Here is a 15950-nt window from a genome sequence, read left to right as displayed (position 1 = left end):
CCTTCATTTGAGCCCTTAGGGGCTGATAAACCCACCTAAACATCAAGCGAAATGTAGTTTCAGGACGTCAGTGACTGTTGGACCCTACCTGGTTTGACAGTGACGTTGACGTAACCTTCTCCGTGGGCGCCCTCCCCGTCCACGGTCACCTCAAACTCATACAGGCCCACAGTCAGCTGAGAGAGAGGAGAGAGCGAATCAAGCAGGCCGAAAGAGGAAGCCATCTTTTTGAAGGCGTTTATAAATCAGCTGATTTACCTGGCTCAGTTTAAGAGTCGTGCTGTGCTTCCCTTCCATTTCCCCGCTGTAATCTTTGGGATGAGTTTTCAGACGCCAGTCAAGTGCATAGTTTGTCCCTGTCAACGAAGAAGCAACATGAGAGAAAGGACAATAATCCAAACTCATGCAGCTAATTAAAATCTATCTGATTATTTCAGATCATTTCTCGAGGAAGGATCAGGGGATTAACTTAAAGTAAAACAGTCTCACATACACTGGAGCGCTTTAGAAAAATCAACCTTCATGAATAATAAAATCCTGCTGCATGTTAATAATAATAATAATAATAATGATCACAAACAAGGCAGCTTCGGTTTTACCTTGAGGGGGCGTGGGGACGACAAAGGCGTTGAGTTCGACTGTGTTTCGGGGCAGCGTCACCTCCACACTCTCTCCTGCCGACACCACCAGCTCCCTCACTGGAGGTGAAAACACAAAAAGGAAATGACATCAGATGTAAGACAGAAGCTGGTCAGAGCAAAGGATGGAAACATGACAAACATGAGATCGACTTTAGAGAGTGAAAACCGCTCTTTGTTGTATAAAACCTTGTGCAGGGCTTAAAGTGGGAAAAAAAATCACGAGCCTGAAAAATTGAAGCCCTGCTTGTGGAAAAACTTGTTGTATATGGAGGGCCGTTTCCGCTCACTGTCTGCAACGCTGATGATACCTTTAAGATCATCCACTAAGTCCAGTAGCCTTTGGATCCAGCTTCAAACTGAACTGAGCTTCTCTCAGCTGGGAAACAAATGCATCCACATTTTAAAGCTCCTGTGAGGTACTTCACAGTTTGGCTTGTGCTGAGTTTGTCCTCTACATTTCTTTAACCATTCATCTCTTTCACAGCCGAACGTCTCACACACTGTCACTCTTTTTGCAGAAGTGCAGAAAGGCTGTTTCTGCAGCAGCAGCATGCAGAGAATCACTGATGTTAATCTCAATTCTGTCTGTTTGATAACCGCTTCAACTCTCATCACAGGAGCTCTGAAAGAATCCCACATTAGACTGTTGGCCTGTAGTTTCAATACTGCATCTCAACAGTTTCTATTAACCAGCCTGTTTGTCACTTCGAATGATGCGTCACAAACTGATCCATAACAGACTCTTCTGTGATTATTCAATCATCAGGGACATTTTCTCAGACTTCACGGCATCCTCCTCAAACCCACAGGATATTACACAACCGTTCTTCTCACACAGCGAGTCCTCCACATGACTGATAAACTCATCACAATGTGTCAGGTGGATGTACCTTTACAATCAAACTGTGAACTGCACAAAGTAGAGAAAGACATTCGAGTGAGACGTCGTCCTCTTGGTTCAGTTTCTTTAATCGTAAGCTGCTCGTGACCTTCGCAGCTCGCCTTCTTCCTGTTTGCTCGAGGAAATCCACTGTCATCCATCTGTATATTGACATGCATTGTTTGGGTGAAGTCCTGGAGGGATACGAAAAGTGACCGTACAAGATATTCCTGTTTGGAGAAGCCCTGGATGTCTCAGCACATTCCTGCAGATTACTATTACCCTCAGCTCACTTCACACCCACAGCACATGATGCTTCCATCTGGTAAAATAACATCGGCGCAGCCTGCCATCAAATACGTGGGCTTTACTCGTTTTTGTTGGTCATAAACTGAAGCAGAGGGCCGAGATCAAACAGTGAGGAATTTAAGGCGCGCAGCAGGGAAATTCTGGCTTTTTGCACACTCCCTTCCTCTCGGCACATCCTTCACACTCCTGCAGCTCTCTTCATGCACCAGATTGACACAATTAACATATCACAGATTAGACTTGAATCCTTCTAGTGTTCATTTTAATCCATGCACTTTTTCTCTTCAGAGGGAGGACTCGTGTTCTTCACGGGGAATAAACCCAGATCATGAGCACAAAGTTTGTATTTAAGGCAGCTCTCGAAAGGGTGGGGATGAGTAAAGTCTCCCCTCAAGGCGGCAAAACTAAAATACTGCTCCATTATGAATGAGCTCATAATTAATAGATGAAGACATATTACTGTACAGCCCAGAAATAGATGATGTCTCTCTGGGCGTGAGTCATCCTTACCGGCCTGTGTTGGAGTCGGGGTGATGGCGGCTGCAGTGGCGGTGGGTGCGCTGACGGCTTCACTGCTGTTGGAAGACACAGCAGCGTTGTCCGCCGTCGAGTCCTGCTGTGATTTAGCGGCGGCAGCGGCGGCGTCTGCGCTCCCATTGGCTGTCAAGCTGTGGTTCTTTTGGGCTGTTTGGAGACGTGCGACGGTGCTGGGTGCCGTTGGTGGCGAGGGAGCTTTTTCAAGTTCAGGACTGTCCTGTAGAAATGGTTAAAAAAAAAAAAAAAAAAAAGGATTTCAACGAGAATAATCGCTTGTTTCTGAATAATAGTGTTTACAACAATGAAGGGTGGGGGATGGATTTTAAAAGAGTGACAAAAGGAAAAGGAAAAGATTTCGCTGGCTTTGGCTTCGTGTTGGAGCATCCGGCCGACTAATGAACAGAATCTACAAGAAGCAAACAGTGTTGTTGAAGTTGACTCATATCCTGCGCAGTTACCGTGCGGGCTGATTGTTTGTTGTTCAGTCCTCGGCTTCCTGCCGTCTGTGCCTGGAGAGCTCTCCTGCGTCTTCTGAAGACAGGACCCTGAAAAAGGTACCACACACAGAACGACACATTAATCACACTGTGTGTAAGCGAACTCTGCTTTTACAAACTCCCACTCTTTACTAAAGCCCAAAATCTGCATACTACACCGCGTGGAAAATCGTCTTTGATTAGGAACTACAGCTCGCTCTGTTCTCTGACTCACATTGAACACAAATACACACACATCAGTTCGACACGTCTCCTATCAAAGCTCCTGTATTGGTTGTCACAGACCCTTCTTGGAGGCTCCATTGGACCTTGTAGAACTCGTGCATAAGTGATTAAACAATGCCCCCTTCTTAATTACTCATAAACCATCTTAGGCTCTTTGTCCACCAAGCTGTGCCCACCTGTTAGCAAATTCAACTCCACAACTCTCAGGCAAGAATTGCCTAAATTATGAGTTTAACAAAATTCCTAAATTCTGCTCCTTACTTCAAACCAGAGGAAGGATGTTCCAGTTAAAGAGTCAAAAGGTTGATTTATTTGCAAATAATTGAATAATGATTCGGCTCATCTTTCTACCTTTGAGGCCAGCTGCAGGAGCCCAAGGGACTCCTGGTGGGGCGGGGGCAGGTGGGAGATGGGGCATCCCCTATCCAGCGTGCAACGGAGGAGCACACACCGCCCGCCCAGGCTCCATATGGCGTTGCAGTTCGGCTGCAGGCAGCAGGACTCCCAGCATGTGGCCCCGCCTGTCCCCAGCGCCAGCGGGGACCAACCCAGGGTGAGGACGCTGCTCCAGTGGATCCCCAGCAGCCCGCCGGTCACACGGCAAAGGTTTGCTGACACACCTGGACAGAGGCAGGAAGCAAGGACGTTGAAAAAAGATGGAGGACATTAGGTGAAGGTTATCATTTCCTGCAGAGAAAATCTACAACCAGTTCAGTCTTGCCACATGAGACATCTTAGATTTTGCCACTGGGCAGTCCTTCCCAGCCTTTCTTTCCAGATCTCCTTGTGTTTTAATCAATCAGGGCATTGTTGTGTGTTCATGGCATTGGCAAAGGGGCAAAGTGAAACCAGCAGCTCGTTCGACTTCTCACAGACTCGATTCTCTGCTAAAAGCTGACATGCAGCTTCGGTGTGTGAGCAGTCAGCCAAGTCAGCAGCAGAAAGAGGAAGTGAGGCTTTTTCCCTGACAAAACAAGACGCTGATTAAAACCCAAAGCACAGAACGCAGTACAGACCCTCTGAGCTCTGAGCCCGACCTTATCAGACTCATATCAGCAGAGCAGGGAGCTGGTGCAGTTAACAAGAAGCTAAAAAGGCTCAAATCAAGCTGCTGCAGTATCGAATGAGCTTCAATCCATTCATTGTGATATCAGTATGAGTGACGTGAAGCCTCGCTCCCACTTACTATAGACAAGGACCTCATTCAACCGCACTTCAAAAACTCTGAACTGTCCCTTTAAATCTTCTCAAAAAGCTGTTTATCTAGAACTGTGGCTACCATGGCAACACTAGACCTAAGTATGACTTTATGGGATGTTTGTGTGACTCGAGTCTAAGAAAACAACAAAAAACACACAGAAAAGCATTACAGTTTGTTTGGGAAAGGACTCTTTGACCTCAACACACACACACACACACACACACACACACACACACACACACACACACACACACACACACACACACACACACACACACACACACACACACACACACACACACACACACACACACACACACACACACACACACACACACACACACACACACACACACACACACACACACACACACACACACACACACACACACACACACAAATGTCTACACACAGAGCCCCTATTGTCCCGTTTCACATTGTAACCCACGGAGCAGAGTGGCATCAGGGAGAAGGAACACACACACACACACACACACACACACACACACACACACACACACACACACACAAACAGAGACACACACACACACACACATACAAACAGACAGAGAGACACACACACACACACACACACACACACAAACAGACAGAGAGACACACACACACACACACACACACACACACACACACACACACACACACACACACACACACACACACACACACACACACACACACACACACACACACACACACACACACACACACACACACACACACACACACACACACACACACACACACACACACACACACACACACACACACACACACACACACACACACACACACACACACACAGTAGGGGTGCCACTCGTTGTCTGTCTCTGTGCCTCAGAGTGGAAGGACAGTAAACAACAATTAACCTCCTGAAAGCAGCCAACAGTCGTAATAAGATTGAGAGAAGGATGAAGACCCACCCTGAGTAATCAAAGGCGTGTGAGTCCACTGTGCACAGGACGGCTGCTGTTGTTCACACACAAACATTTCCTTATCAGTCCTCAGTGGTATAGGGGGACTATCAGTTTATTTTACCTGTGGGAGGAGCCAGGAGCAGGAGGTAGGTCAGCGGGAGGAGGAGGACTCGAGGTAAGCTCCAGGTAAGCAGCTTGGGATGTGCATAGGACATTTTATACAGGGACCAAGGACCTAGGAAAGGAAAGACAAGGCCATTAATGTAGTTCAGCAGAAAATACTTTGGGAAATATGGCTATTTGATTGATGTGTGAGAGTTATCGAAACCACAATGCATCGTTCAGTATGGCCGGGCGTCTTCTGATTAACCTGATTAACCTGAAAATGTGATGATTCAGTGTCCCGCACGAGGAGAATTAAGGACAAAGTTCACAGGCCACTCTGAGGGTTTACAGCTGGTATGATCAGGGTCCCATTCACAGAGACCACTTCATCTCTCAGACTATATAAAACCTCATAGATGTAAAAATAAACATTTAAATATACAGTGTGTCATCCTTTCACTGATGTTCTTTTTCCACACATGCTCAAAGTGTTTCTACTGCTAGAATAAACTTGACCACATTCACGCTTCATTTTATAAGCTCATTTGCCTTCATATCTGCTCAGCTCAGTTTCAGCACCAGACATTTGTCTTGATATCGTATTTCCCCCCGTCGAGAATTCCCCGTCAGAGTTGGCATGATTCTGAGCTCATCGTTTCAAGACGTGTGATTAGATTCCTCAAACACAGAGCGAGCACCTCGTCCTTTGACCGTGACGCTGAATCCACCGGTTGTTTACTCAAACGCCTGCCCAAAACAGCGTGTTTACCTTTCCTCCCGGGCCCAGGCGGTGGAAGAAAATCGAGAGGGAGCGAGGAGGTTAGGTCGGCAGCAAGGTGCTGCGAGGTGACGGGTGAAGACGGGTCAACACCAACGCTCGGAGAAAAACATCCAACATGGCCGCCTCTGAGGCCTCAGCTGCTCAAACACTAAACTGGAAAGAGCAAAGAAAGGAGAGAAAAGGCATTTAAGATGTTGTTCATTTAGAAAAGGATAAACGTAATAAACACATAGTTCACACTAAAGGATTAGGATTGTGATATTTAAAATATTCTGATGTCCAATAAATGATATTCTGATTATAATGCAGAAACATGCAGAATAGTCAGCAGGTTTTAATGAAAGCAGCTGTTTTGCCTCCTTTTGATGATTTGTCCCTCTGTCTCTGTCAGTGTAACTAACTGGACTTTAACCCGAGTCCCGCTGCCCGTGCGTCCCTCTATCTCTCCCTTGATGAAGAAAAAGCGCTCCTCTGAATCTAAACCAACTCCAACACAGCCGCATGATAAGAAAATGTCATGCAAATCCGATTCAAACGTCCCACAAGAGATCCCTCTGCTGAGACAGAATCCTTCCCATAAACAGGAATGTGACATGTTGGATGGAATAACACAAAGCAGTTTGAACCACAATCGTCTTTTACAGAAGAATTCAGGCCGTCTACGGCGCTTAAGACAAAGACAGAAATACGGTCAGAGAGTCGAAGAGCAAATATAAGAGGTTGGATTTATCGTGCACTCACTCGTTTGCTCCTTTGAAGAGTCGGCTGAAGTAAATACTTGAAACAAGTCGATCAACATACTGATATGACAGGTCCCTAATCCCTCTGTTGTAGGAAAAGGCAGAACTCAAAATGTTGTGTAATACATGCAATCATCACGAGGCGATGTCTAATCATGTATCATAACAACCCATTCATCTACAAATAATGTTAAAATGACAAATGGGCTCTTTTGAGTACCGCTGTATACAGAACGTTTCACCTCCTCCTCCCTCATTAGGTCTTAATGAAGTCTATTGTGCAGCCATCACTCACTGCACAGCAGTGTTATCATAAGACGAAGCGTCTCCGTGGACTTCTTGGAGTTGGTCTCTCTGGGTCAAACGGATGAGACGGACGACATGCAGGAAGTTATGCTCTGCACAGTCACAGGTCGCCCGAGCTCCGACTTATCTTCTTCATGGTTCAGGAATCCTTCTCTTTCAGGAAGAGTGAGGAGGAAGTTTCTTATCGACTTATTAACTGGAAGTGTAAATAAAAAGTCACGCTCACACGCTGAATGAGTCACAGAGAGCAGCAACACGCAGACTGTATCAGAAGAAAACAAAAACATAGTCGTCATGTTGTTCTGCTGGCGTAACGATCCATTTTCTTTTGGTTCAAAGTCAAACATGAGCCGGTGACTTGATGAGAGACGCATGGAGTTACGCCCCTCGTGCAGCAGAAGGGGAATGATAAAAAAACAAACGAGTGTTTAGGGGGGCCGTGAGCAGTGCTGGTCCTGGGACTCTGTGTTCAAGATGTTTGCAGAGCTCTTCTCCACGTGGTCTCACCGGGAGGCTGCTGTAGCACACAGCGGTTATAAATCAAGGAGTTCTCGCAGGCATGCTGAGCGGACGGTAAACATTAGCCAGGTGAGATATAGCAGTAGGGTTGAAAAAAAAAAGGAACGTTTTCTTCATTGGTTAACTGTTAGAAACATGAAGATGGTGATGAGAAACCAAACACAGAGAGAAATGATCATAAAGGCCTCGGCAACAACTATTAAAACTCTGATAATAAAGACGGTTTTGCCCAAGCAGCGAGAGAGTTCTGAGCATCATAACTTCAGCACGCTTAACAGGTTAAATCTTCCCTTCACAAAGATGTTTAACAGGTGATCATCTGTGCGCTGGGTTAAATGTGGAGCTGTACGGCAGCACCGTCATCAGCAGGATGTTAAAGTCTTTCAATCGTTGGTCAGTAAAATGTTCCCTGTGAGTGCCTAACATTTACACTCATATTACAGCTGTTTTAATATGCACGCTGCTTTACGCGTTTCAGGTTTTCATGTGTTTATGAGTTTAGAGAAACATCCTGACGTCTGTCTTCTCATTTCTTTGACGGCTGATTGAATTATTTGAAGGAGAGAAAAACGTCTTGACAGAGAATCCTAAGCTTCCTAAAAGTAAAGACTTCAATGTGATGCTGTTGTATGGACCTAAGCGTTGCTGTAAAAGAGTCCTTCATTATTCAACGATGGATATCAATACTGACTCTGGAATGAAGTCGACCTTCTTACACACTCGCATAACAAGAATTGCAGTCACAAACCTGTGCGACCTTCCTCCACATGTCCACCTGCATTCCTGCTGCTGAGCGCCAGCACCTTCCTCCACCTGTGCTTCAATCAGAATCCACAGCCTCTCATTTGTCCTCCTGCAAGCGAGTGCTTTTCTCTCTCCAGGTGAGCCCCCAAGGGGAAAAAAAACAGTCCTGGGATGAAGTAATCCAGACGAACAACTCGAGGGGGTTTCGGCTGATGAAGTCACCACATTGTAGATTCGATTTTTTTCTTCTGCGCAGTGGATTCCCTCAGTGTGGTGCAGCAGCAGTAATCCTCAGGTGCACTCGATCATCTGGGCTGATGACAGCTCCGCCATTATGGACTTTTTAAACGGCCACTTTTTTTCCCCTTGAGAAACTTCTGCAAGACAATGAACTCTGTCACCAAAGAAACCCTCCTATATCCCAAAAAAGGACAAGCTCTCTCTCTCTCTCTCTCTCTCTCTGCCTGTATTCTTCCTCTCGCTCGCTCACAGTAGCTGCAGTCAATAGCCCACTTGTCAGCTCTGTATTGGCTCCTCGGCAGACAGGTTGGTGGAGGCTCCTCTGTAATGACACCGAGTCCCACACACTGTTTTCTTCAGGCTGCAACAGGGGGAGAAAAGTGAAGCTGGTTTTATAATGCTCTCCGAAGGCAGCGAAAAAAAACCAACAACACAACAATCACAACCCTCTCATTATCGTGTGACAGGTGCAGAAACGTCGAAGCTTACCGTCACACATTTTGCAACACAATTATAACAGCGTTGCAATTAAAGCCTCTATTAAGGAATGTAACAGGAGTTCAAAAAGGTATGAACTAATAATTAGGCTACTGTGGTTTAACCTTACAACTGATTACAGTATGTATTTACCATGTCGAATTCATTTAACCTCTTTTGTGCTACAGTATCGACACTGTTTGTATTGCTGGCAAATAGAGATTGACATTTGCATGTTTCCACGTGCCTCTGCTACTGGAGGTCACTTTCTGGATTTCATGCTTCTCATTTTGGTGACTGATAGATGAGCCTGTTAGGACGTCTCTCTCTGTGTGTGCGTCACACTGCAAGTCAAATATCAGTGAACATTTACCTCAAATGTTAACCAAATAAAGACTGGATAGATGTACAAAAAAACATTATTTTTAAATGAACTGTTTTCTGGTTAGAGATTACCGTACCACATCAACCATATTCGGCGTGAGAAATAAAACAAATTAAGATTTTGAACACTGGGATCATTTTAAAGGGGACAAAAGTCTGCTTGTTTAAAAAATATGATTACATCATTTACAAGTCGCTAAAAAATTGTTTTATGAATCATGTGCTCTTGAAAAAAGTTTTCATCACGTCAATTTCTGAGGATCCTCATCGGCCTGACATTGTCATATTTTTTGGTCAGGCTCTCATTAAGGGGGGGGGGGGGCTATTTCTCACATTTATAAAAGAGCAACACTTCAGGCGTTTGGCTTTGTTAGTTTTGAACTTTAATTTTATCAAGTGATGATTAAATTAATCACACAAAAGAGGGAAAACAATAATGGCTGGATAAGTCCTGCTCCAAAAGGTATGATTGATTCTTTTCACAGTGGGGATTTTCTGACTGATTGATTAAAGTGCAAATAAATGCATGACTGACTGAATAAGTGCAGACCTGCCTATCAGTCCACTGATAAGCAAGAGGAAAACGCACTTGTGATATTATCACTGAGATATTTCATAGCTCCTTCAATGTGCATCATACCAGGCTGAAAACTTGCAGTTAGGTTTAATCAGGACAGGCTTAATAAAGTTGAGAGTTAATTGAATTAAGGCCGATGATTACAGCCTGCGTAGTAGGCTGCACTGCACTATCACAACATTACAAACAGAGAGAGAGAGAGCAGGCTGAAGCCATAATACAACACCTACCTCTTATATTGTCACTGTTTCACAACGCATAACGCTGCCCACTCTTATAACAAGAAGGTTGGGGTTGAGAGGCATAAGGTATGTTACCTGTATAATCCAGGATCACCCCAGTTTGAGGCACCTTGAGGCTAACAGCTGCTTTCACTATACGCACAGTGCAGGGACACGGATCCATCCTGTACGCTTTTACTGGCAAATATCACGACATAATTCAACGCAGAAAAAAAAGCACAATGACTTACAGCTGCAGTGAAATTGCCCAGGTTCCTGTGGTATGGTGTGTCGTCCTTGTTGTTTTCCCCTGTGCAGTTTAATTAGGTCAGTATTTCTCTCGCTGCTACAGCTGATGTGACTGTGAGACTCGTTGTCAAGTTAATAAGACTGATAATTCCACTTCCGGTCACTAGATTCAAAGTAAAAGCTTGTATTTTATTCCAATCATCGCCAATGATCCCATTAGTTACTGCTCACACCAGTTTTGTTTGTAAATGTGATTTTAATGAAATCGGGCTGCATATGTTACAAACAACTAGGTATTTCTAATTTTAGGTTTACCTTTACTGAATAAAAGTAAAGTAAATTGAAGACGTTGCACTACTTCCGTCTACTTCCGCCAAGCGCCACCTGCTGAGCAAATGTCAAAATCGAGAGTAAACACTCTTAAGAAAATAATAACCTGCTTTACATTCTTCTTGATGTGTACGACTCGGTCTTTGGCATTTAAAACAAAAAATATATATATTAAAAAAAATCTATCGCATGACCTCAAAATTAACGCGGCATCGTTTCTTTAACGTTAAAGTCGGTTGAAGTCACAGATCCAAAATGGCGTCTCCACCTCACAAGTATCCGTATTGTGATTGGTTACTTGACATTGCCAGACGATTATCATTGGTTACTTTAACTGCAATTTAGACGATTCACTTCCGGGACAGTATTCGCGTGCTGCTGTCGCGCCTGAAAAGGACTGTCAACAAAGTAAGTCATTTTTTCGAACGTTTAATATCGTTTCCATAACAACTGTTTCTAAACGATGCTTTAGTGACAACTGAAAACCCCTTTTAATTATGTCGTTCTAGTAGGCATCAGTGGGTTTTGTGCTCATGAAATGTGCATCTGTTTGGGTACCAATTCCTTATTTTGCTCTATTTTTAATCGCTCATTTGTTTGAATACCTGCGCAGGTCACAATGGCTGACAGTGCCGAGGTGAACGGTGCACCTTTCGTGGCCAGCCAGCCACCTGGGAAAGAGGAGCAAGGAGCAGGAGAAGGAGGCGGAGGAGGAGGCTCGGAGAGGGATGGAGGAGGTGGTCTGACTGATTCCCAGAGAGAGGTGTTGGAAAGGTGTCTCCATGCACTCAAGCAGGCTAAAAATGACAGTCACACTTTGGCTGCTCTGCTGCTGGTCAGTGTTTATCTTTCTCCTTTGTTTTTAAGTATGCTGTTTGCCAGAAGATAAAAGACATTTCCACTGATCCACAGCATGTAAAAGTATCTGTTGTAGGCCTATACATGTGTAATAATTAGCATTTATGCGAAACACATGTATTCTTCTCATAATATAGGGCCTTTATCCATGTCACATCACTTGTTTCCAGAAACTTGGGTCTATTGTTTAGATTATTGTTTTAGTTAAATTAAAAGTTGTGAAAAGAGGTTTGGTAAAGGTTGTTTTCCTCTCCTTGTGTTCAGATAACTCGCTTGTGCCCTGCAAACCAGCTTGACAAACCCACCTTGAGGCGCATCTTTGAGGCCGTGGGCCTGAACCTTCCAGCCCGGCTTTTAGTGACAGCGATCGGAGGTAGTGAGAGCTCCGGCCTGCCTCCGCATGAACTCCTCTCTCTGGGCATGGCTCTGTTGGCTGCGCTGAGCACAGACCCAGACATGGCCTCCCATCCCCAGCTCCTCGCCACCATCCCGCTTCTGCTGGATCTTTTAGCTCATGGACCCGTGAACCAGCTCAAACAGGAACCCCAAGAACAGAGCAAAGACGAACAGATTGGGTCGGGTAAAGTCAAATCAGAAGAGAGTGCAAACGCAGAAAGTAACCCTGCTAATGTGGAAAAACCTGCAGGTGAGAACAGCGAGCAAAAGGGTGTTGATGGTAGTGAAGCAGTCGGAGAATCATCATCTCAAGAGAGTTCCACCTTCTCCAAGCTAGACGAGGCCATAGCGGCTGACTGCTACCAGATCCTCACGGCTGTGTGTGCCTTACCCAGAGGCCCAGACCAGCTCCTGAGTAGGGGGGGGATTCCTGCGCTGTGCAAAGCTGTGCATCAAAATCAGACTTACAGCCGTGAGAGGGGGCTTACCTTGCTTGGTTGCCTCCTGTCCGGTAAAACCAAAGACAAAGCTTGGAGTAAACACCTTGCAGAACTCCTCTCTCTGCTGCTCCGCCTCTCCAAAGACTTCTGCCAAGCCAAAGACCAGACCAGGCTGGACATGTGTGTCCAGCTGGTGCAGTTTCTGCCTCCAGTAGGAGTGGCAGTAGAGAGCGAGGAGCTGAAGGGAGGTGTGGCGCAGATATGGGGGGCATTGAGACCCATGATGCAGGCTAAGTTAACACCCAGACAGATTGGGCCCATCCTGGTCCTCAGTGCTTGCCTGCTGGATTTGTTTGGCTGGGAGTCGGTGGGACCGCCAAAGTTCTGCTGCTTACTGGTGAACAGAGCGTGTGTGGAGGTGAGGATGGGGTTGGAGGAGCCGCCTGGTAACGACCTGAGCCCTGAGCTGCAGCACACACTCACGGGTACGTGCTCACACAGAGCCTGATTCTGAACAACTGTCCATCAACTTATATATATATATCGTCTAACGTGTCTTCCTCTCCTTCCCCAGGCTGTTACCGGATCATGGAGGCGGCCATAGAGCAGGCCTGCTCACTGGGACTATCACAGACCCCTGTGCCTCCTCCGAGCTCCTCCTCCTCCTCCTCCTCCTCCCTCAGTCTGCAGCAGAGCAGGCAGGTCCTCGGGGTGCTGGAGGAGGCCTTCTCTGCCTTAATATACCACCTTCAGCAGGTGAGAGGATGAGCTTCTGTTCAAGCTTATTGTTGCTGGGTCTGGATTCATGAAACCACTCACTGTGCACCAGTGGTTTCCTTTTTACTTCTGTGCCTCTCAGTGTACAATATTTGGGAATAACATCATGGTGAATAAAGCCTTTTAAATAGCTAGAAGTATGACAAAAATCAATTAAACTATCATGCTTAACACTGGAGCGAAAACTTGTTGAAGAAATCGCAACCTTCAAGAAAAAAAAAGAAAAAAGTCCAACATAAAAAGACAAAGCCTCTCAGGGTCATTGTGACTGTTCTTCTTTTTAATATACTGTTAATCTCTCCGTCTTCTATTCGTGGTCTTGCAGGTGGATCCAAGCCGCTACGGGGACCCTTTCATTTTCGCCACGTTTCGCTCTCTGTGCTCGTGGCTGGCCGAAGAGACTTCCTGTCTGAAGGAGGAAGTGACGAGGTTGTTACCGTTCCTGATCGAATACTCCCGCAGCCACATGCTGGGTGAGAGCGCAGAGCGGGGCCTTTCTGATTGGATGGCTGAGAAGTCGTTCAAAGAGGAGGAAGAAGCTTGGACTGGTGAAGAAGCTCTGAGGTAAAAAAAAAAAAAAAAAAAAAAACTAAACAATTCCAACCCCATCTGAGGGTTTCAAACAGATATCAAACTGTACTTGACCTTTGACCTGACACTCCTCTGCCGCTCTTCAGGTATCTCCTCCCCGCTCTGTGTCACCTCTCAGCAGAAGAAGGTCCCAGAAAGGTGCTGCTCACCCTCGACACTCCGGCCCTGCTGGTGGACTTTCTGTCTCAGTGCTGGACGTCCCTCAAGGGGAAAAGTGGAGTGGCGTCGACTCGAGATCCCAGCATGGAGACGGCCTGCTCTGCCCTCCTTAACTTTGCTGTGACGGAGCCAGAGAGAGTCAGGTCAGCTGGTTTGAAGTCAAATGAAACCTTCATGTTGACGATCTCAGATATCTTTAAATATGTTGACGTTAAAAATGCGACGTAACTGATGCTGCTGACAGGTTGTAAAGCAAAACTTCTCTGTTCTGTTGTCAAGGACCGACCCATGCTTCAGAAAGCTGGAGGCCGTTCTGAGTGAAGCACTTCCTGTTTTGGTGCATAAACCACGCCTGTTGGTCCTCGCAGCAAATTACTGCACATTGGGCTTGATGATTGGTCGACTCCAGTCGGCTCCAGCAGGTAAACACACACACACACACACACACAGAGGCCCTGGAGAGAAGGGGCTCAGCTGAAATATGCCTCCATTGTTTACTGACGCCACATCACGTTAACTGAATATAGAGGATCACCAGAGAACACATGCTTCACTCATCCAGCTTTAGCTGTTTGGATACACGACATACTGACTGAGAGTTGTGCATGTTGTTAATATTAATTAATAAACAACATTTTGTTTATTGATGTTCTCTCTTTAAGTGTCCATTAATCCGTCGAGCTCTTTTTCTGTGACGGTGTTTGCTTTCAGATAAATCCCAAATCCTTTGAGACGATTCATCACTTCAGTTTTAAGAGCATGATTGAGTCGCTCTGTCCTCTCAATATTAGCTCATACAGGCTGAGGAAGACGTTTCTGAACAAACTTGTCAAGCACATGTTGCTGGCTCTGTGTGATGAAGAAGCTGGTCTTTATTTTATCAACACTTATCTAGCACTGAGGTTTTCATGACCCCTAGTGGTCAAAGTTCACCCACTTGTGATTGACATTTTAATCTAATGAAACCTACTCATCAAATGTTTCGGTGCTGCTACTGGAAAACTTTATTTTTATATAAAACAATATGTTCCATTTCGATTTTAAATATGACAACAGTAAACTGTCTGTTCCCTTCAGAAGTATTAGAATACACTAACAGTGCATTTATTTTCCTCCCAGGCTCAGGAGAAGCTGGCCAAAGGCGTTTCTTCTCCTCAGCTCTCAGATTCCTCCGCAGCGCCATCGACTCGGGCTCCAGCCCCGGTCCGGTCCGGGTGAGCCTGAGCTGGGAGGAGAGTTGGAACGATGTGGAGGAGTTGTGGAGGCTGGGTGTGCAGGCTCTGGGAGGCTGCGCCCGCGCTCAGCCCTGGATCCTCACGCTGGTCCGAGAGGAGGGTTGGCTGAAACACACACTCGCCATGCTGAGTCAGTGTAGCGCTCTACCTGACAAGCACACACAGGGGGCGCTAGAGGAGGCTCTGTGTGCCATGGCAGACCAGTGCCCGGTCTGTAAACGAGAGATCGGAGACATGATGAGGAACGATCAAGGAGCTTTGAGCTGTATGAGGAGCCTGAAGAAGTCTGTAGGAGTCAAGTGAAAGGAACATTTGCACACTAAGCAGACATAATAAAGGAGGGCTGTTACTGAAGCCAAACTTGTGTTTATTATTTAAACCAATCAGACACCACTGATGTATCACCTGTTGTCCCAGAACTCCTCCTGAGGAATAACTTCAGCTCTTTCAAGATGATTATGTCTTCCTCTGTCCCATGTAATCAAATTTAAATGTTTGGCAGCCGAGCTCGGAAGAGAAGCGAGCTGCTTGTAGATGTTTAATATGAACGATAATAACTTTAATAAAGAGCTACCTGTATTTTGTTAGAAAATCAA

The 15950-nt window shown here is 45.6% G+C and overlaps 3 protein-coding genes across 6 annotated transcripts in view; 1 reads left to right on the top strand and 2 right to left on the bottom strand.

The window, feature by feature from the left end:
• cap1 (CAP, adenylate cyclase-associated protein 1 (yeast)) overlaps positions 1 to 853 on the bottom strand; it is a 24668-nt gene extending 23815 nt beyond the window's left edge. The window contains exon 1 of the mRNA XM_079368432.1: positions 849 to 853. The gene's annotated coding sequence lies outside the window, so the exon portion shown is untranslated. The remainder of the gene's footprint in view (positions 1 to 848) is intronic.
• kiaa0319l (KIAA0319-like) overlaps positions 1 to 11882 on the bottom strand; it is a 22228-nt gene extending 10346 nt beyond the window's left edge. The window contains exons 1-11 of one of the 3 annotated variants that reach the window (XM_079368418.1): positions 10884 to 11146; positions 10571 to 10731; positions 8425 to 9021; positions 6100 to 6264; positions 5347 to 5460; positions 3441 to 3709; positions 2826 to 2912; positions 2341 to 2584; positions 600 to 698; positions 259 to 356; positions 89 to 176 (exon numbers count right to left, since the gene is read on the bottom strand). In XM_079368418.1, coding sequence (XP_079224544.1) covers positions 89 to 176; positions 259 to 356; positions 600 to 698; positions 2341 to 2584; positions 2826 to 2912; positions 3441 to 3709; positions 5347 to 5440 — 979 coding nt within the window. In that variant the 5' untranslated portion in view covers positions 5441 to 5460; positions 6100 to 6264; positions 8425 to 9021; positions 10571 to 10731; positions 10884 to 11146. Of the gene's footprint in view, positions 1 to 88; positions 177 to 258; positions 357 to 599; positions 699 to 2340; positions 2585 to 2825; positions 2913 to 3440; positions 3710 to 5346; positions 5461 to 6099; positions 6265 to 8424; positions 9022 to 10570; positions 11147 to 11869 lie in introns of those variants that run through there. The other 2 variants (XM_079368419.1, XM_079368417.1) reach the window with 2 other exon arrangements.
• On the top strand, positions 11222 to 15950 carry ncdn (neurochondrin). 2 transcript variants are annotated; one of them, XM_079368429.1, is made up of 8 exons: positions 11222 to 11306; positions 11512 to 11733; positions 12021 to 13077; positions 13167 to 13348; positions 13695 to 13933; positions 14047 to 14262; positions 14399 to 14541; positions 15239 to 15950. In XM_079368429.1, the coding sequence occupies exons 2-8, from the start codon at positions 11518 to 11520 to the stop codon at positions 15655 to 15657; spliced, it is 2472 nt and encodes an 823-aa protein (XP_079224555.1). In that variant the 5' UTR covers positions 11222 to 11306; positions 11512 to 11517; the 3' UTR covers positions 15658 to 15950. The 2 variants fall into 2 exon arrangements, with proteins under 2 accessions (XP_079224555.1, XP_079224556.1); XM_079368430.1 differs by lacking the exon at positions 11222 to 11306 and having other exon boundaries at positions 11331 to 11733; positions 15245 to 15950.

Source organism: Symphodus melops, assembly GCF_947650265.1.
Source record: "Symphodus melops genome assembly, chromosome: 18".
Classification (NCBI taxonomy): Eukaryota; Metazoa; Chordata; class Actinopteri; order Labriformes; family Labridae; genus Symphodus; species Symphodus melops.
This window is presented reverse-complemented; position numbering and strand designations above follow the sequence as displayed.

Bases quoted from the DNA above. Each gene is read 5' to 3' on its own strand.
- ncdn (XM_079368429.1), top strand. From the start codon at position 11,518: ATGGCTGACAGTGCCGAGGTGAACGGTGCACCTTTCGTGGCCAGCCAG. The intron at 13,078-13,166 runs GTACGTGCTCAC...CTCCTTCCCCAG, and splicing joins GCTGCAGCACACACTCACGG to GCTGTTACCGGATCATGGAG. The intron at 13,349-13,694 runs GTGAGAGGATGA...GTGGTCTTGCAG, and splicing joins TAATATACCACCTTCAGCAG to GTGGATCCAAGCCGCTACGG.